We start from the raw sequence: 21,298 nt of genomic DNA, 5'->3' as shown, positions 1-21,298 counted from the left end.
GTTTCCCCATCTATTTCCCATGAAGTGATGGCACCAGATACTATGATCTTCGTTTTCTGAGTGTTGAGCTTTAAGCCAATTTTTTCACTCTCCTCTTTCACTTTCATCAAGAGGCTTTTTAGCTCCTCTTCACTTTCTGCCATAAGGGTGGTGTCATCTGCATATCTGAGGTTATTGATATTTCTCCCGGCAATCTTGATTCCATCTTATGTTTCTTCCAGTCCAGCGTTTCTCATGATATACTCTGCATATAAGTTAAATAAGCAGGGTGACAGTATACAGCCTTGATGTACTCCTTTTCCTATTTGGAACCAGTCTGTCCCATGTCCAGTTCTAACTGTTGCCTCTTGACCTACATATAGGTTTCTCAAGAGGCAGGTCAAGTGGTCTGGTATTCCCATCTCTTTCAGAATTTTCCACAGTTTATTGTGATCCACAGAGTCAAAGGCTTTGGCATAGTCAATAAAGCAGAAATAGATGTTTTTCTGGAACTTTCTTGCTTTTTCCATGATCCAGTGGATGTTGGCAATTTGATCCCTGGTTCCTCTGCCTTTTCTAAAACCAGCTTGAACATCTGGAAGCTCATGGTTCACGTATTGCTGAAGCCTGGCTTGGAGAATTTTGAGCATTACTCTACTAGCGTGTGAGATGAGTGCATTTGTGTGGTAGTTTGAGCATTTATGCTGAGACCACACTGTTTTGATTACTTCAGCTTTATCAGTTCAGTCGCTCAGTCGTGTCCGACTCTTTGCGACCCCATGAATTACAGCACGCCAGGCCTCCCTGTTCATCACCATCTCCCGGAGTTCACTCAGACTCACGTCCATCGAGTCAGTGATGCCATCCAGCCATCTCATCCTCGGTCGTCCCCTACTCATCCTGCCCCCAATCCCTCCCAGCATCAGAGTCTTTTCCAATGAGTCAACTCTTTGCATGAGGTGGCCAAAGTACTGGAGTTTCAGCTTTAGCATCATTCCTTCCAAAGAAATCCCAGGGTTGATCTTCAGAATGGACTGGTTGGATCTCCTTGCAGTCCAAGGGACTCTCAAGAGTCTTCTCCAACACCACAGTTCAAAAGCATCAATTCTTCGGCGCTCAGCCTTCTTTACAGTCCAACTCTCACATCCATACATGACCACAGGAAAAACCATGGCCTTGACTAGACGGACCTTATCGGCAAAGTAATGTCTCTGCTTTTGAATATACTATCTAGGTGGGTCATAACTTTCCTTCCAAGGAGTAAGCATCTTTTAATTTCATGGCTGCAGTCACCATCTGCAGTGATTTTGGAGCTTTATAGTGCGTCTTAAAATTAAGTAGTATTAAGCAGTTTTAGTTCTCCAACTTCATTCTTCTTTTGAAGATTTGTTTGGGTTATTTTAGATCCTTTGTGTTTCCATTGTAGAATCAATTGTTTCTTTAAAAAAAAAAGATGGCTAGGGTTTTGACTGGGAGTGAGTTAGAAACTTAGCATTATTCAGTTCCATGGCATCCTGTAACTATGTTCTGTGTTATATTAATTACATTTTCTGGTTTTTTTTTTTTTGGTTGTTGTTAAAAAGTCAGATGTGGGACATTACACCAAGGGGGCTGACTTGATTCTCCTACTTATTTCACTCTCTGTGAATGTAGGTTCCTTTTCTGTTTTGTTTACACTTTGCCCACTATTCAGTGACTTCTTGCAAGCAAGACGGTAGATTATAGATCGTATTACTCCTTGTAAAGTAATTAGATGTTACATGAAGCCAGGAGGCCATGCCAGTAGTCTTTGGGAGGAAACTATCCTGTGAGCTCCTCAGTTATTCAGACCAAGTTTTTCAGGTGATTGATCCGTTAAGGTCTGCTGATCTACTCAGGCAAGCAGTAAGCTTTCCAGAGTTCCCAAGAAGGAAGCGAATCCAGACTCTGTTTAGGTACAGAGTCTGTTGCCCTCAAGACTTTACTTCCTGTCTTCCATTTATAAACCAAGAATGAAACCAACAGGAAATAGAAACCAAAAACTGCGAGTAAAAGATGTAAAAGAACAACAGTAAATTTAAAAATTAGAGCAGTACCTTAAAGACCACAGGGCTTCCCTGGTGGCTCTGACAGTAAAAAATCTGCCTGCAAGGCAGGAGACCTGGGTTGGATCCCTGGATTGGGAAGATCCTCTGGAGAAGGGACTGGCTACCCATTGCAGTATTCTGCCTGGGGAATTCCATGGACAGAGGAGCTTGTTGGGCTACAGTCCCTGGGGTTGCAAAGAGCTGGACACAACTGAGCGACTAACTCTTTCACTTAAAGACCACAAGCAGTGTACAGTTAAAATCCCTAACTGAAGAGTTCAGGTTTTTTTAAGCATGAGCCACCTGTTCTCCTTGCTTGGCCCTATAATAAACCTTTCTCTGCTTTAAAAAAACAAAAGAAAAATCCCAAACTTGAAAAATTTTTTAAAGCAATATTTTAAATTATTTATGTATTTTTTGGCTGTGCCAGGTCTTAGTTGCGGCACAAGGGATCTATTTTTTTAGTTGCAGCATCAGAACTCTTAGTCGGGGCATGTGGGATCTAGTTCTCTGACGAGGGGTCAAACCTGGGTCCCCTGCATTGGGAGTGCAGAGTCCTAGCCACTGTACCAGGAGGAAAGTCCCCCAAAGTTGAAAATTAATGCTGAGAATACTCACTGATTTTTTTTTTTTGCAATTGCATATATATGGAATTACATATCTACATATGCATCTATGGGCTTCCCTTGTGGCTCAGCTGGTAAAGAATCTGCCTGCAGTGTGGGAGACCTGGGTTTGATTTCTGGGTTGGGAAGATCTCCCAGAGAAGGGGAATGGCTACCCACTCCAGTATTCTGGCCTGGAGAATTCCATGGACTGTGTAGTCCATGGGGTCGCCAAGACTCAAACACAACTGAGCAGCTTTCACATACATGCTGCTGCTACTGCTGCTAAGTCGCTTCAGTCGTGTCCGACTCTGTGCGACCCCATAGATGGCAGCCCACCGGGCTCCCCCATCCCTGGGATTCTCCAGGCAAGAACACTGGAGTGGGTGGCCATTTCCTTCTCCAATGCATGAAAGTGAAAAGTGAAAGTGAAGTCGCTCAGTCATATTCGACTCTTAGCGACCCCATGGACTGCAGCCTACCAGGCTTCTCCATCCATAGGATTTTCCAGGCAAGAGTACTGGAGTGGGGTGCCATTGCCTTCTTCGTTCACACATACATATACATCTATAATTAGTGAAACAACACACACACGCACACACACGTGTGTGCGACAAATACGTACCATTTAAGCACCTGAAACAGTGGGTGGGCGTGCATGCTCAGTTGCTTCAGTTGTGTGCAACTCTTTGCACCCCTATGGACTGTAGCCCTTCAGGCTCCTCTGTCCTTGGGATTCTCCAGGTGAGAATACTAGAGTGAGTTGCCACACGCTCCTCCAGGGATCTTCCTGACCCTGAGATTGAACTTGAAATTCCTGTGTTTCCTGCCTTGCAGGCAGATTCTTTACCAGTGAGCTGCTGGGGAAGCCCTGAAATGTTGGGGGTGGGGTCTGAATCCACGTGGGTAAGTAGGTTTGTAAAGTAGTCAAGTTAATTTCCCTGAAGGTTCCACAGCCTGAACAAGCTACTTAGGGTTGTTTTGAGGGTGCTGTGTGTTTCTGTTTGTCAGGCATTTGCGTAGTGCCTGGCGCGCAGTAAGCGCGTGGTGAGTCTGTAGAAGTGAAACAAACCAGCTGCTGCCTTGTTCCTGCTAGTCTGAGACAGCAGGGAGGGTCCCTTCCCATTCCCTGAATCCTCAGATGAAGAAATCCCTGTTGGAGGGCGTTTCACAACTTTCCATGATTTTTCCAGTATTGCAGTAGACACTCATGCGAGTAGGACAGAGTCAATAAATGTTTTTTTAATGAATAGGTGGTTGGGCCAGGTCAGTGTTTCCCACGGGAGGAATGTGAGATGGTTTTAGGCGGGACAGAGATAGATGTTTTAAATGTTAATAGTTAGGTATTTGTTACAGTGTGTGTTAGAAGGAAATATTAGGTGGCACGTCAGAGCTGAGTACTAAGAAAATTGAGTTTATTTAAAGACATACTACTTTGGGGAGAGGGTGTGCGGGAGGGAAGGATTGAGAGTTTGGGGTTAGCAGGTGCAAGCTATTATATATAGGATTGGTAAGCAATAAGGTCCTACTGTATAGCCCAGGGAACTGTATTTAGTATCCGGTGATAAAGTGTAATGGACAAGATTATGAAAACGAATATATTAATAGATATATGTATAGCTGAGTCACTTTGCTGTACCAGAGAAATTAACATAACATTGTAAATCAGCTATACTTCAGTAAAATAAATTTTTGAAAAAGCCATATTTCTGTGACAAGGTGGTACGTGAGTGTCATAAACATTTTGAAAGCAGTAGTGAATTGAATGAAGATTGAGTGACTCTTTCAGGTCTTTCCAAATCTGAGATTTTTGACTCTTTGATTCTGAGTTTGAAACATGAAATCATGATATTCAGATGGAAGGGATGTTTTCTGAGTTTGGGAAACGAGTGCGATTGTGGCTGTGACAGCTCGGTGCACAGCACCAGGGAGATCCCCGCTGTCAACATCTCACTACCTACTTTATATGTCTTACGCGTCCATTCCAACAAACTCAGGGATGTCCTGGCCGTGTAATCTTGTAGCCTATCTTGTCGACCCGATACTGTAAGTCCAGGTTCAGTGGTCTTATAAAAAAAAAAATCTTTGTGTTCATTCCTAATTATTTCCTAAGGATAAAATCCCTGTAAGTGGGACTGTCGGCCGTTGTGTTCACACGTAACTGGCTTTTTGTACCTGTTGCCACAGTGCCTTGAAGGATGACTGCCAGTTTGGGCAGTGGTGCCCCAGGGGCCTCTTCTCATCCCTCTCCAAAGCCAGGTTCTACTGAAAACGAGTTTTATTTCAGGTTTGATAGGAGCACTGCTGCTCTCTGGTTTTGCTTTCATCTTCATTTTGTTTTTATTTGTGATCATCAGTAAGGCTGAGCTTTTTGTGGGTTCACTGGCCCGTTGCTTCTTTTGTGAGTGGTTCATTTTTGTCCTTTACCCATTCTTCTGTGATACTTGTTTTTTCCCTTATTAATGAGTCCTTGTGACTTGTTACACGTTATTTTTCTAGTGTAATAATTGGCTTTTATGTTTGTTTATGAAGTCCAAAGTTACTGTTGCTCTTTTTTGTATTAATTAATTTTTTGGCCGCACTGGGTCTTTGTTGCTGCTCTCGGGCTTTCTCTAGTGGTGGTGGGCAGACTTCTCACTGCAGTGGCTTCTCTTGCTGTGGAGCATGGGTTCTAGGGCACTCGGGCTTCAGTAGTTGCAGCACAAGGTTGCATCATGGCCAAACTTACTGTTGCTCTTGTTATAAAGACAATATCAATTTTTTGATGGGAAAAATTAATTTAAAAAGAAACAGAATAGCATCATTTAAAAATGGCAAATATTCCTCTCGTTAGTTATTTTATTGCTAAATGTTGACATCTGGTGAGTCCCTTGTAGTCAAAGTGGTTCGTCACAGTTCAGTACTATTTTTTTTAACTTTATTTTTTATTTATTTTTAAGTTAATTTTCATTGGAATATAGTTGCTTTACATTGTGGTGGTAGTTTCTACCATATAGCAAAATGAATCAGCCTTACATATACATATATTGCCTCCCTTTTGGATTTCCTTCCCACTCAGGTCTCCACTGAGCATTAAGTAAAGTTCCCTGAGCTCTACAGTAGGTTCTCATTAGCTATTTTATACATAGTATCAATAGTGTACGTGTGTCAATCCCAATCTCCCAGTTCCTCCCACCATCTTCCCTTCCCCTGCTTGGTATCCATACGTTTGTTCTCTGTGTCTGTGTCTCTGTTTCTGCTTTGCAAATAGGATCATCTCTACCGTTTTTCTAGATTCCACATATATACATTAATACACAATGTTTGGTTTTCTCTTTCTGACCTACTTCATTCTGTGTGACAGTCTCTAGGTCCATCCGCATAGCTACAAATGACCCAGTTTCATTCCTGTTTTGGCTGAGTGATATTCCATTGTTTGTATGGACCACATCTTCTTTATCTTCTCCTCTGTGATGGACACTTAGGTTCCTTCCTCTTCCCAGCAGTGTGTTAGTCTTCTTATCTTGGCTGCTCTGCCAGGCTAAGCTGTGAGATCCTTTTTAACTCTGAGGCATGGTAACCACTAGCAGTCATCTGGATTTGAGGACTGGGGAGAGACATGTGATGGTAACCTTAGGAAGCAGGAGTCATGGGAACTAGTGATCAGGGGTCCTTGGGTTATGTCCGTGTGTCTCCCCAAGTGATTGGGGGGCAGTCCTTGGCTTATGTCCATGCCTTGCCCCACCTTTTTGTATTGCCAGACATCACTGACCATGCCCCATGTGCTGTGAGGATCCATCCCAGGCTCCTGCCAGGCCCTGTATGACCTGAGTCTGGTTCTCTCTCCAGCCTCCTCTCCAGTTTCTCCTGTTATCTTACTCTCCTCCAGCCCTCCCTATTTCCTGCTTCTGGAACATTCCGCATCCACCCCCGCCCCCGAGCTTTTCTGCCTGCAGTTCCTCCTATCTTGAATGCCTTTTGCACAGCTGCTGCTGCTGCTGCTGCTGAGTCACTTCAGTCGTTTCCAACTCTGTGCGACCCCATAGACGGCAGCCCACCAGGCTCCCCCGTTCCTGGGATTCTCCAGGCAAGAACACTGGAGTGGGTTGCCATTTCGTTCTCCAATGCGTGAAAGTGAAAAGTGAAAGTGAAGCCGCTTAGTTGTGTCCGACTCTTAGCGACCCCATGGACTGCAGCCTACCAGGCTCCTCCATCCATGGGGTTTTCCAGGCAAGAGTACTGGAGTGGGGTGCCATTGCCTTCTCCTGGCCTTCCCTAATTCTCTAGGACTCAGCTCAGCCATGCCCTGTAAGAGAGGCTTTCCCTTTAACCTCTACTCTAGCTCCTCCATTCACCGTATAATTACATCCCTCGTTTGTCATGATCTCTGTCTCTGTCACTTCTCTGTTCTATTCACCACTGTAATCCAATGCCTGGCACTTAGCAGACAATAAATACTGCTAGACACTCAATAAACATTACTGGACTGAATCAATAGCATTAAATCAGCTGATAATGCAGAGTTGGAAGGAATAGAAACTGCTCCTTGTTATCCAAGAGGCCACTAATGAATCCAGCAGGGAACACTTAGAGGGAGGCAAATTGATCAGCTTTTCAGCAGTTCGAGCTTCTTGGTGGTGGAGCAAGTGCCTTCTCTGTGGGGAGTAGTCAACAGTGGTTCTGTGTTGTCGACAGGATTCTTGTCCTGGATGTTGGGGCAGGAACAGTTCGATGTGTATTCTCATCACATCTACATCATCTACTGGTCTTGCTTCAACTGCACATATGACTTTTACCACTAGATGGCGAGAAATGATTCCTAAATCAGTGTTTCTTTTTTTTTTCTTTTTGGTAATTGCTTGTGAGATCTTAGTTCCCCCACCGTGGACTGAACCTATGTCTGTTGCAGTGGAAGCTCAGAGTTGTGAGTCTAACGCTGGACCGCCAGGGAGTTCTCAAAAACACTTTTTTCATAGCGCTTATATACCCAACACACATTGAAACAAAAGTTTCACAAAAACAGTCCTGGCTTCTCCAATATAGTATGGTGCTGCTATTTTCTGCTTTACTGTGTTCTACTTCATTTTTTAAAATGGAGATTTGCAAACTATTACATTGATTTTGTGATATGAATGGATCGCAACTCATTGTTCAAAAAGCACTACTCTTATTGGTTGAGATGTGTATCTTAGTTCCCCAATCAGGAATTGAACGCTCACCTTGAGCAGTGAAGTCCTCAGCACTGGCTGCTGCTGCTAAGTCACTTCAGTCGTGTCTGACTCTGTGCGACCCCATAGATGGCAGCCCACCAGGCTCCCCCATCCCTGGGATTATCCGGGCAAGAACACTGGAGTGGGTTGCCATTTCCTTCTCCAGTGCATGAAAGTGAAAAGTGAAAATGACGTCGCTCAGTCGTGTCCGGCTCTTAGTGACCCCATGGATTGCAGCCCACCAGGCTCCTCCGTTCATGGGATTTTCCAGGCAAGAGTACTGGAGTGGGTTGCCATTGCCTTCTTCACCTAAGCACTGGCTGCTAAGTCGCTTCAGTCGTGTCCGACTCTGTGTGGGACGGCAGCCCACCAGGCTCCTCTGTCCCTGGGATTCTCCAGGCAAGAATACTGGAGTGGGTTGCCATTTCCTTCTCCAATGCATGAAAGTAAAAAGTGAAAGTGAAGTTGCTCAGTCGTGTCCGACTCTTAGCGACCCCATGGACTGCAGCCTTCTAGGCTCCTCCATCCATGGGATTTTCCAGGCAAGAGTACTGGAGTGGGGTGCCATTGCCTTCTCCACTAAGCACTGGACCTCCAGGGGATTCCTGAGAAGCACTCTTTAGACAACTGAGCAACTTTGCTTTGTAAAACTTGGTCTGCTGTTCTCCTTGGACAGTATGGGCTTTTAGCAAATTGTGTTCTTTAGTATTTTGGGTGTTTCTCATGTGTGCTTCCTTGTGAATGCTTTTGGATGTGCAGACATGGATGCAGGAGACTGGGGGCCATGTTTGTACAGAAGTCAGCAGCTGTTGCTGTTAAGGCAGCAGTAAGCCTTGTTGGTCGGAGAAGGCAATGACACCCCACTCCAGTACTCTTGCCTGGAAAATCCCATGGACAGAGGAGCCTGGTAGGCTGCAGTCCATGAGGTCGCTAAGAATCGGACACGACTGAGCAACTTCACTTTCACTTTTCACTTTCATGCACTGGAGAAGGAAATGGCAACCCACTCCAGTGTTCTTGCCTGGAGAATCCCAGGGACGGCGGAGCCTGGTGGGCTGCTGTCTGTGGGGTTGCACAGAGTCGGACACAACTGAAGCGACTTAGCAGCAGCAGCAGCAGCAGCAGCAGCAGCAAGCCTTGTTGGTAGGGGCTTCCCAGGTGGCGCAGTGGTAAAGAATCTGCTTGCCAGTGTAGGAAACTCAGGAGTCACAGGTTTGATCCCTGGGTTGGGACGATCCCCTGGAGTAGGAAATGGCAACCCACTCCAGTACTCTTGCCTGGGAAATCCCATGGACAGAGGAGCCTCGCGGGGCTACAGTCAATGGGGTCGCAAAGAATTGGACATGACTGAGGGACTGACCCCATGAGCCTTGTTGGTAGGTATGAAGGAAAGAAAAGATGTAATTTGTGCATCTGGGAGCTTAGAACTTAATTGGGTGACACCATACACGCATGCACACACACACGCATGCTTTAAGTTTCAGGTTACTTACCAGGCAATGTGGAGTGGATGTATCATGCGGGATATCACTTAGGATGCGTAAGGTTGTAAGTAACAGAAGCCTGACTCAATTTGATGTAAGTGGTAAAGACATTTATTATCTCACTAAATTTTCATTGTGTGGTAGAGAAGGCTCTGGGCCCCTGGGGGGTGTGGTATGGCCCTAGGGATCCAGATTCCTTCCCTGACTTCTCATTTATCCTGAGGCTGGTTCCACTTATGTTTGCCAGGAGATTTCCAATGGTAATCAGGGCTTTAGCTCCCAGGCTTGGACCACGGCATCTATCGTTGCTTATAGTGTAGACTAGGGTTGAGAACCTTTAGGCTCCCTGGCACTTTCCAGATTGTAGCTGTTTTATTGGTTCCTGGTTTCTCCACTGCAGCCTCCTTAAGGGACATGAAAAGACTGTGACAGTCAGGAGAAATCCTTTGGTAGTTATTAGTGATACTTGCTCTTGATTTTTGGGTCTCCCTTCCCCTGGACACAAAACTCTTGTTTGAGCAGAGTTACCTGACTAGCTCCGGCCAGTGAGTTTGCTGTGTGAATAAATGTTCGAAGAGCTGTATGAAATATGAGGTGAGCTTACTTGCTGTTTAGGGTCCTGGGAAAGGAATTAGTGATATGCGGGAAGAGAGAGGTAAGAAATGACTGTGGTGGGAAGTGTGACGGGAGTGACTGTGAATGTAAAGGTGGATGGATGGATGAGTCTGTTTAAACTTGTGCTGGAGCATTAAATGTTATTTAACCTTTCATTTTTTAAAATTGAACTGGAGTGGATTTACAGTGTGTTAATTACTGCTGACAACACAGTGATTCAGTTATACATATATATGTGTGTGTGTGTGTGTATACTCCTACACATACGTTCTTTTTCAAAATATTCTTTTCTGTTATGGTTTAATGTAGGATATTGAATATAATTCTCTGCTATACAGTAGGGCTTTGTTGTTTATACATTCTATATGTAATAGCCGACATCTGCTAACCCCAACCTTCCTCTCCATCCTTCCACCAGTCCCCTCCCCTTTGACGACCACCAGTCTGCTCTCTATGTCCATGATCTGTTTCTGTTCCATCAGTTCAGTTCAGTCCAGTCGCTCAGTGTGTCCGACTCTTTGCGACCCCATGGACTGAAGCACACCAGGCTTTCCTGTCCATCACTAACTCCCGGAGCTTGCTCAAATTCATGTCCATTGAGTCGGTGATGCCATCCAACTATCTCATCCTCTGTCGTCCCCTTCTCCTTCTGCCTTCAATCTTCCCCAGCATCAGGGTCTTTTCCAATGAGTCAGTTCTTTGCATCAGGTGGCCAAAGTATTGGAGTTTCAGCTTCAGCATCAGTCCTTCCAGTGAGTATTCAGGACTGATCTCCTTTAGGATTGACTGGTTGGATCTCCTTGCAGTCCTAGGGACTCTTAGGAGTCTTCTCCAACACCACAGTTCAAAAGCATCAGTTCTTTGGTGCTCAGCTTTCTCTATAGTTCAACTCTCATATCCAAACACAACTGCTGGAAGAACCACAGCCTTGACTTGACGGCCCTTTGTCGGCAAACGTTTCTGTTCCGTGGAGAGGTTCATTTGTGTCATAGTTTAGATTCCACATGTAAGTGATATCACGTGGCATTTATCTTTCTTTTTCTGACCTGGCTTATTATGATAACCTCCAGTTGCATGATTTGGCCAGAGGTGAATCTTTGGATCCTTGACCTGGTTCGTGGGAACTTGCCCATGGAACCTGGCCTGACCCTGCTCTCTAATCACCTGTTTCCTTTTCCATCTCTTTCAGGTTTGCAGTGAGCATTGGCTACTGGCAGGACCCTTACATCCAGCATTTGGTGAGACTCTCTAAAGAGAGGAAGGCACCTGAAATTAACAGAGGCAAGTGCCCAGCTCCCTTCCCTACATCTCATGAATCCCTGGGGTTCTAGGAATGCATTCTTCAAAAGAGAGTCCTGGGGTGTACTGTCTCCACCAGAGTGCTCGTTTCCCAACTTCCACACTAGCACAGTGTGTTATAAAATTTTTAATCTTTATTTCTCTGGTACATGAAAAATGGTGTTTTACATTCCTCTTATTTTAAGGTGCGGTTGAAACTCATTCTGTGTTTAAAAGCCACTTACATATCTTTTACTGAGAGCTGTCTGTTCATGTAGGGGGTTATTTTTGTTGTTGTTGCCCTATTTTGTTAGTAACACTGTAAGGTTCTGCAAGTAATTTCCAGCAAGGAAGTCAAAGGGTTTGAGACAGGAGTGTGACTTAGTTGCAGCCAGATTGAAAAATTGACCATGCTTCTTGTGGGTAGGGGGGAATCTTGGCCCTAAAGATGGGTCCTGTAGGTGGGTTCTGTAAGAACTGCAAAGAAATGTGTAAATGGTGGTTTCTGAAGAGAAGGACTTGGTAGTTAACATTGAACTGAGGGTAAAATTGGGCAGCAGTTAGCCCGGGCGAGGCCTGGCCAAGAGGCCTTCCTGAAGCCCACCTCCGCTGCTGTCCAGACAGATTTCCCAGGGAATGTTCTGGAGGCAGGCAGCCGCTGTTCTTCGTAGCCCCAGGCCGCGTGGCAGCCCCCTTCCTTCTTCCTTTCCCGGGTCCACATCTCTAGACTGGGGACCTCCAGCCCAGGAGGAGGGCACTGCCCAAATGTCTGAGGTGAGGACAGTTTTTCCTCAAATTGAAACCATTGTGGATGATATTCTGCAGAATACAATAAAGATGATTTACCAGAGGCATTTCCCTAGCAGTCCAGCAGTTAAGACTCCATCCTTCCACTGCAGGGAGCACGGGTTTGAGCTCTGATTGGGGAACTAAGATCTTCCACGGTGCAGCCAAAAAAAAAAAACGGTGATTTACTAGAAAAATAAAATGCAAACGCAAGCCCAAAGTATTTGTTTGTTTATAAGTCATGTAGGGGTTATCAATTGATTATTTATTTGGCCAAACCACACATCTTTGTGGGATCTTAGTTCCCTGCCCAGGGATAGAACTCTGGTCCCTGGCAGTGGAAACACAGAGTCCTAACCACTGGACTGTTAAGGAATCCCCCCAAATTATTTTTCAGCACATTCACTAAAATTTCTCTGTCAGATGCCAAAGTTTCTGAATGCTACTCTCAAATTTTGCTCTTAAAGCATTTACACCTTGAGTATCAGGCCATTAGAATAGACAGCTGCTATCTTCCTGTCTCCCTTCTGGGTTTCCCGTTTCCTTTGTTCCAGCTCCTCACCCTAGAGCTTAACAAATCCATTAATTAGGCCACCACTTGCTGGCATCTCCGCTTCCCCGCTTCGCCACCCTCATGTTGGTGATGCCATTTTGTAAACACAGAGGCTGTAACCCACACAGGATGGAGGTGAAAGCAACAAGAGAAGAATCATGGCTCTCTTTGCTTTGACATTCATCTGCTCAATTTCCTGACCTAAAAATGTTATTTTCCATGTGTGCTCAGTCCCTGAATCGTGTCCAACTCTTTGGGACCCTGTGGACTGTAGCTCACCAGGCTTTGTCCATGGGATTCTCCAGGCAAGAATACTGGAGTGGGTTGCCATGCCCTCCTCCAGGGGATCTTCCAACCCCAGGGATCAAACCAGTATCTCCTGCTTCTCTTGCATTGCAGACAAGTTTTAGCAGAGTACTCATTAACTTCCCCTGGAGCCGTGAAAAAGCACCTTTCCAAGAGGACATTTGGATCAGATGTCTTGATAAAAGACACTCGTCTTTCCCAAGTAACAGGACAAGGCATTTTATTTTTCTTAAACTACCATTAAGTAGTTTATACTTATTTTGGTCCGAGCAGCTAGGTTTTTTTTTTTTTCTTAAAAGGGAGGAGAATTTGGAAGTCATTGTTTCTCCTGACCCTGAAGAAGGGCACAGTGTTGTTCTGCTCTCCCCAGCACTGTGGGCTTTGCACGGATTATTCCTGTCGTCACCAAGTGATAGCTTGCTTCTCTGTCTGTCACTTAGGATATTTTGCTCGAGTCCATGGCGTCAGTGAGCTTACAAAGGCATTTCTACGGAAGACAGAATGTAATTGTCAAATTCTAAATCTTGGGGCTGGGATGGATACCACCTTCTGGATGTTAAAGGTAAATTTCCCCCCCTTTCTTCAGTCGTTTTAATTTAGTTTGTTGAAGATGTTCACCTGGTTCAAAAACTTGAAAAAATAGATTAAAATGGGTGACAGCCTGTCTCCCATCCCCCACAACTTCGATCAGCTCTGTACTTTATCCCACCAGGGCCCTAGTGAAGGCATGTGGGTTGTTGCTCACATTTTGCTGCCACAAACAGGGTTATAATACAATTCCTTGGGTACATTTTCCTCTGCATGTGTGGAAATGTATCAGGAGAAAGAATTCTACCAGTAGAACTGCTGAGACAAAAAAACAAATGTGTGTGTAATTTTGATGAGAACTGAAGATTTTATTGTTAGAATAACAGTGTCTTAGGTAGTAACATTGGGAGATTTGCAAGACTGGGTAACGATAACATGATCCAAAGCCTTTTTGAAGTCATTCTCTGATTTGATTCCTCAACTGTTCTGTTTGGGGTTGTTCAAGGGCAGGTGTGATTACACTCACTCACAGGTAAAGGAAAGTTGGGTCTGGTTAGTGGCAGACCCAGGACTGAAGTTCTGATCTTTGATTCCTGGACTGGATTTTATCACCAAACCTTTTCCCTACAAATATCTCACTGGTGGCATTTTTCTTTCTTTCATTTTTTTTTTTGGTAGGTTTGTACAGATTTTTCTTGGTTCCTCTATCAGGTGGCAGTAATGGGTATGTGCATTCTCCAGATTTTGTGCAGACAGAGAACAAGATAAATCAGAGGGTATAGGCAGAAGTCAACCTGCATTATCTGTTTTGTCCCCTGTCACCTGATAAGAAGGTCTTTGGTCATAAGAACTCTCAACCTTTTTTAACTCAAAAATCAGTGGCCTCAACATGGCCCTGGTGTTGTTAATCATTTGCCGCTGCATTCTTCCTTCTGGATAAGATAACTGATATTTATGATGTGCTTTTTTTTTTTTAATCTATTAATTTATGGCTGTGCTGGGTCTTTGCTGCTGCAGGCTTTTCTCTAGTTGCGGCAAATGGGGACTCCTCTCTGGATGCAGGGCCTGGGCCTCTCACTGTGGCGGCTTCTCGTTACAGAGCAGGGGCTCTAGGGCACAGACTCAGGAGTTGTGGCTCCCAGGCTCTAGAGCACAGGCTCAACAGCTACTGCTCTGTGGCACGTGGGGTCTTCCCGGATCAGAGATTGAACCTGTGTCTCCTGCATTGGCGGGCAGATTCTTTACCACTGAGCCACCTGGGAAGTCCCTATGAAGTACGGTTACATACGTGACCTCAGGAATTAACATGAGAGCTCTGTTGGGGGAGCTTGCACAGATGGGGAATACGGGGTCTTGGAAGTTCTTCCCCAAATTGGACAGCTGGTGGCACTGGGATGTGGACCAACATTGGCCTGCAGCTCATCAAACTCCCGATTCCTTCCTGTTTCCTCTGCACGCAGCCCTGTGGTCGCTTCAGGGGTCTTTTCTCTGGGTTAGTTGTGCCCCTATAACACTGTGACCCTGGTGTGGTGGAAGCAACTGGAACAGAATGCAGTGTAAAAGAGTGTGTACTGCCGGCATTAATACGGGCTGCTGGAGAGATCCCTCCTTCGACCTGACACCCTTTGGACTTGGCCATGTTTTTTTTTTTCTTTTACTCCCATCTTGTAGGTGGGTTAATCATTAATAAATCTGATATTTTAATTTCTGAGCAAGGTACATGGAGGCATATGTGCCCCTGGCAAGAAACAGAGACAAGGGGCTTCCCCATTGGCTCAGTGAATAAGAATCCGCCTGCCAAATAAATGCACGAGACACGGGTTCAATCCAGGGAGGATCCCACGTGCCACAAAGCAGCTAAGCCCATGCACCCCAACTATTGAGACTGTGCTCTAGAGCCCAGGCGCCCCAACCACTGAGCCCATGTATTGCAACTGCGGAAGCCTGCCTGCCCGGGAGCCTGTCCTACGCAACAGGAGAAGACACAGCAACTAAAGAGTAGACACGGCACGCTGAAACTAGAGAAAAGCCCGCACAACAGTGAAGACCCCGCACAGCCAAAAATAAATAGAATTATTAAAAGAAAAAGAGCCGAGAAAGGGGACTAGCACAGGGCCTCAAAGTCCTATGTGGAAATTTGGAAATCTGTAATTATTTGATAATTATATTGATCTGAAGGATTTTTTAAAAAAAATCTTAAGTTCTTCTTTTTAAGACAAATATTCTCTTATTTGCTCCCTTAGAGCAAAGGTCGCACAGGCCAGATCCAGCCTGCCACCTGTTTTGTGAATAAAGTTTTATTGGAATACAGCCACGCACATTTATTTACATCTTACCTATGGCTGCTCTGGCACTTGGACAGCAGGGCTGAGTAGTTACGACAGAGATCTTCGGGTCTTCCAAGGCTAAACTGCTTACTATCTTGCCAGAAAGTTTGCTAATCCCTGCTTTAGAGCTGTATGTGCCTCTATAAAAGAGCAGGGAAATCTTTCCATTGATTGTGATGTCTCGGGCTCTTTCCACCTGGGACGGCATCCCCAGCTGCCCCTGCAGAGGCTCAGCTGCAAGTCACAGGCTTTCTGGGGCCACGACCGTGTGAGCTCATTCCTTATAATCTCAGGGGCTCAAGACTGAGCAGTCACAGAGGCCCGTCTTCAGGCAGCAGGCAAGAATAGGGAAAGCTGATCTTGTCATGAGCCAGAAATAAAGGGCAAGTGAAACCCTGTAAGGGTCCTTGGTTCTTTTTTTTAAATTATTTTTTAATTGGAGTATAATTGCTTTACAATGTTGTGTTAGTTTCTGCTGTACAACAACGTGAATCAGCTATGCTGTGCTTAGTCCCTCAGTCGTGTCCAACTCTTTGCAACACTATGGACTGTAGCCTGCCAGGCTCCTCTGTCCATGGGATTCTCCAGGCAAGAATACTGGAGGGGGTTGCCATGTCCTCCTCCAGGGGATCTTCCCAATCCAGGGATTGAACCCAGGTCTCCCGCACTGCAAGTGGATTCTTTACCATCTGAGCCACCAGGGAAGCCCAAGTGAATCAGTGTACATGTATCCCCTCCCTCTTGAGCCTTCCTCCCACCCCTCCATCCCACCCTTCTATGTCATCACAGAGGGGCCTTGGTTCTTGGTGGCCCTTGGATTCTGTTTCTGCCCAACCAGAGGTTCGGGTGTGGATGGGAAGCAGTCTCAATTTTGGCCACCTGTGAAGCAGTTGATCACGTTGGATCTTTGAGGAACCCCCCTTCTTCATGGCTGTTCCTGGCTGCCTCCCAGTGGCCATGCTCAGCTTTGGGTGTCTCCCTGCCTCCTGTGCCCTGTGAGCTACTTGGGAGTGGTGTCAGAAGGGCCACAGAGAATCACAGAATGAAACGTTGAAGCATCGCTTGCCAGAGCCATTTTGCCCCTTTCTGAAAGCTAAGAAAGAGCATGGCTGTTTGTTAAAATCTCCTGGTGTGCTTTTTAGAAACTTTCTTTTGACAGTGATCCCTTATTCAGAATTCTTAGGAGAATCAAGTGCCCAAGTGCCTGGGAAAGCTCTTTAAAAAGTAAGAAGTGATGTAGGACTCAATGCTGTCCTTCATTTATTTGGTTTGGATTGTCCTTGTGGTCTTCTGGAATTTTAGGCCTTTTTTTTATAGTAGCTTTTTTGACTGCGCTGGGTCTTCACAGCTGCACACAGGCTTTCTTTAGTTGCAGTGTGCGGACTTCTCATTGTAGGGGCTTATGTTGGTCCAGAGCTCAGGCTCTAGAGCACCGGCTCAGTAGCTGTGGTGCATGGGCTCAGTAACCCCATGGCATGTGGAATCTTGCTGGACGAGGGATCGAACCCGAGTCCCCTGCCTTGGCAGGCAGATTCTTAACCACTGGAACATCAGGAAGTCCCAATTTTAGGGTGTTCTTATTGGTCCGTACCTTGTGAGTACAATTTCTTGAAAGCTGTTGTAGAATTTCTTAGCAAAAGTCATTTCTGTGTATCCTTTCAACATATCCTCCGAATATCTTCAGACAGCTTTTACCTAGCCGTGCTCTGCAGTCATGCAGCAGGTGTGTGTTGCAATTCCGAGAGTGAACGGCTGAGAGTGGGTGAGCCCAGGTTTCCTCTGATGGCAGGAAACCATCTTATCCCTTTGTTTTGTTTGTTTCTTTCTTCTTCCTTCCCTCTTCTTCTTCTCATTCTGTCTTATTCCCCTCCTTCTCCCAAACCAGATCCCCTGAAATTTTAACTGAGGACCCTTTTCCATGTGGGTGGATCTCCTCATTCTGTTCCTTGCCCTTAGGGGTCACCTTCCTACCGGGAAGTGCGTGCTCACGGTTTCCGCCCCCATCACTCTGTCCTTGGGCAGATCTGCTCCCACTTCCTACCTGTCCTCCGTCTCTCATTTGCTGTTGTTGTTCAGTAGCTAAGTCGTGTCCGACTCTTTCTGACCCCTTAGACTGCAGCATGCCAGGCTCCCCTGTTCTTCACTGTCTCCAGGAGTTTGTTCCACTCTTCTCCAGTAGTATATTGGACACCTTCCGACCCGGGGGGCAGGGGCTCATCTTCCGGTGTCATATCTTTTTGCCTTTTCATATTGTTCATGGGATTCTTGCAGCAAGAATACTGGAGTGGTTTGCCATTCTCTCCTCCAGTGGATCATGTTTTGTCTGAACTCTTCACTTTGACTTGTTCGTCTTGGGTGACCCTGCATGGCATGGCTCATAACTTCACTGAGTTACGTAAGCCCCTTCTCCCACAAGGCGGTGATCCATGAAGGGGCCATCTCTCCTTACTATCTTAAAAAATGGTACTCTTAAAAAAAAAAAAAATGGTACTCTTACCTGCCGAATTGCTCAAGTCAGAAACGAGGGTATCTTCCTTACCCCACCTTTTTGTTTGTCCTATTCTACACCAAAGAAGCCCCCACCAGGCTCTGGATATCAGCCCCTTTCTGGGTATGTTGGCCAGGTTGTGGGGCGCCTTGTTTCTTGCTAAGTCTTAGGGTGTGATGAGCTGCTACAGGCAGATGGAGGTGGTGTTTTTGTCTTCACAGCTGAAGATGCATCTGAGTACAGTTGAATTACAATGTGTCACAGCAGAGTGATTCAGTTATACATATATGTTTTTTCCCTTAGAGATTACAATGAAATATTTAGTATAGTATGCCGTGCTCTACAGTAGGTCCTTGTTTGTTATTTTCTACATAGTACCCCACTCCAGTACTCTTGCCTGGAAAATCCCATGAACAGAGGAGCCTGGTAGGCTGCAGTCCATGGAGTCGCTAAGAGTTGGACACGACTGAACGACTTCCCTTTCACTTTTCACTTTCATGCATTGGGGAAGGAAATGGCAACCCATTCCAGTGTTCTTGCCTGGAGAATCCCAGGGACAGGGGAGCTTGGTGGGCTGCCATCTCTGGGGTCGCACAATCGGACACGACTGAAGCGACTTAGCAGCAGCAGCAGCAGTGTGTATATATGGGCTTCCCTGATAGCTCAGCTGGTAAAGAATCCACCTGCAGCACAAGAGACCCTGGTTTGATTTCTGGGTCGGGAAGATCCCCTTGAAGAGGGCATGGCAACCCACTCTAGTATTCTTGACTGGAGAATCCCATGGACAGAGGAGCCTGGCGGGCTGTAGTCCAGAGGGTCGAAAGGAGTCAGATTTGCCTGAGTGACTAAACACACAGCAGTGTATATATATATAAAATTCCCAATTTATCCCTCCCTCTTTCCCCTTTGATAACCATAAGTTTGTTTTCTGTGTCTGTGGGTCTGTTTCTGTTTTGTACATAAGTTCATTTGTATCATTTTTTTTTAGATTCCATATATAAGTGATATCATATAATTTGACATAATATTATGTTAGTTTCATAGTATTATTACATAGTGATTTCATATTTGCATATATTTGTGTGTGTGTGTGCAATCGCTTAGTCTTGTCCGACTCTTTGCGACCACGTGAATTGTAGCACACCAGGCTCCTCTGTCTATGGGATTCTCCAGGCAAGAATACTGGACTGGGTTGCCATTTCCTCAAGGGATCTTCCCGGCCCAGGGATCGAATCTGAGTCTCCTGTGCCTCCAGAATTGCAGGTGGATTCTTTACCTCTGAGCCACTGGGGAAACCCATTTGCATACATTTGGGGCTAAGTTATTGATTGGACAGGGAGGAGAAGCTGGAGAGAATCATAGCACAGCCGTAGGTGACTGGATGGGGGTATAACCACTGACGAAGCGAGAAAAAGCAAAAGAGGGAAGCAGGGCTGTGTGTGTGTGTTTCACACCTTTTAAAATTATAGCCACAGTAAAAAAAAACTGTACACCCCTAGCGAGGCCCGAAATCTATGTACATATGTCTGTGCACACAAGATATAAGGGCACCCACAATGCTTACTAAGGGCAGGCTCCATTGAGTGTTACTCATGTGTTTCTTCTTGAATCCTCACAACCCTATGAGGTGTTACTCGTTTTCTCTACTTTTCAAACAAGGAAACATTGGCCCAGGGATTTTAGTGGCTGTCCCAAGGCCTTCAAGCAAACAAGTGGTGGAGTGGGGATTTGAACCTTTCGCCCACCCCTGGGCTCCAGAGTACCTGCTGTTTGCCACCTCACCCCACCCCACCCCACTATATATCACAAAATAATGCTGACCCTAATTCCATGTGAAATTTTCTGATGTATATTACTTTATTTTATTTCACCCCTAGTTTGCTGGTTACAACCCACCATATTGGTTTCTTGACCCTCTCTAATAGGTGTCAAGCTGAGTTTTTGAGAAATACTCTCCTGTCCTCCTTCCAGACCACCTCGTAACATCCGTGTGACCATTCTCCTGGTTTAGACTCCCCGTCACTTCTCTCTTGGATGACTACAATAATCTCCTTTCCCCCTCCATCCATTCTTGATGCTGAGACCAAGTAAATTGGAGAGAACACTTCTGACTATATCATTCCCCTGATTTTAATTAATTTTTTTATTTTGACCACTCTTTGCGGCATGTGGGATCTTCATTCTCCCAGCAGGGACCAAACCCTTGCTCCCAGCAGTAGAAGTGTGAGTCTTAATCACTGGACTGCCAGGAAAGTTCTCATTACCCTGATTTTAAATCCTGAAGCACCGCCATTGTTCTCTGGGTCTCTAGGACTTGGTACATGAAAGGGATCAGTAAATGTATGAGTAATAATTATATAAAAATTGCAGGTGTGCTCAAAGTCGTGTCCCATGGACTGTCGCCCACCAGGCTCTTTTGTCCATGGGATTTCCCAGGCAAGAGTACAGGAGTGGGTTGCCATTTCCTTCTCCAGGGGATCTTCCTGACCCAGGGATCAAACCTGTGTCTCCTGCATTAGTAGGCAGGTTCTTTACCACTGAGCCACTGGGGAAACCTTGTATAAAGATTACTCTCTGTTTTTTTTCCTCAGGATGAAGATCTTCTACCAAGAAAATATTTTGAAATCGACTTTCCGATGATAGTCACGAGAAAGCTGCACAGCATCAAGTAAGTGTGGCTTTGGCCAGAAGCAAGAGCCTGGTGGGATTCAGAACCAGCTCCTGGGAGACCGCAGATCTGGATGTGGGAAACCTCACATTTCATCCCCTCCCTACTCTCTTTCTTGCCCCAGGACCCTCATTCCAATGTATTGTGCAGTCATCAACAGGAAATATACCGTCCTTTGTGACTCTTCTCTCTCTTTATGTAATTCCCCTGAACATTAACAAAACAGTGACTTACAGTAGATTAGTAATCTGAATTTTAAAAAATTTGTGGATAGTTGATTAACAGTGTTGTGTATTAATCTGAATCTTGGTGTGTATTTTGCTTACTTCTTTATCCCTAGGATATAGAAAGGTGCCTGGCCCCAGAATAGATATGTAGTAAAATTCGTTTTGTAAAAAGTAACAATAGCATATGTATATATATACT

General features: G+C 45.3%; 1 protein-coding gene across 1 annotated transcript in view; it reads left to right on the top strand.

Annotated features, from left to right (window-relative positions):
- Nucleotides 1-21,298, top strand: part of LCMT1 (leucine carboxyl methyltransferase 1) — a 66,944-nt gene that overhangs the window by 14,656 nt on the left and 30,990 nt on the right. The window contains exons 2-4 of the mRNA XM_052663817.1: nucleotides 11,128-11,219; nucleotides 13,302-13,423; nucleotides 20,796-20,872. Coding sequence (XP_052519777.1) covers nucleotides 11,128-11,219; nucleotides 13,302-13,423; nucleotides 20,796-20,872 — 291 coding nt within the window. The remainder of the gene's footprint in view (nucleotides 1-11,127; nucleotides 11,220-13,301; nucleotides 13,424-20,795; nucleotides 20,873-21,298) is intronic.

The sequence above is a fragment of the Budorcas taxicolor genome, chromosome 2, assembly GCF_023091745.1.
Source record: "Budorcas taxicolor isolate Tak-1 chromosome 2, Takin1.1, whole genome shotgun sequence".
NCBI classification, from domain to species: domain Eukaryota; kingdom Metazoa; phylum Chordata; class Mammalia; order Artiodactyla; family Bovidae; genus Budorcas; species Budorcas taxicolor.
Note: the sequence above shows the minus strand (reverse complement) of the source record. Positions and strands in the feature narration are given on the sequence as shown.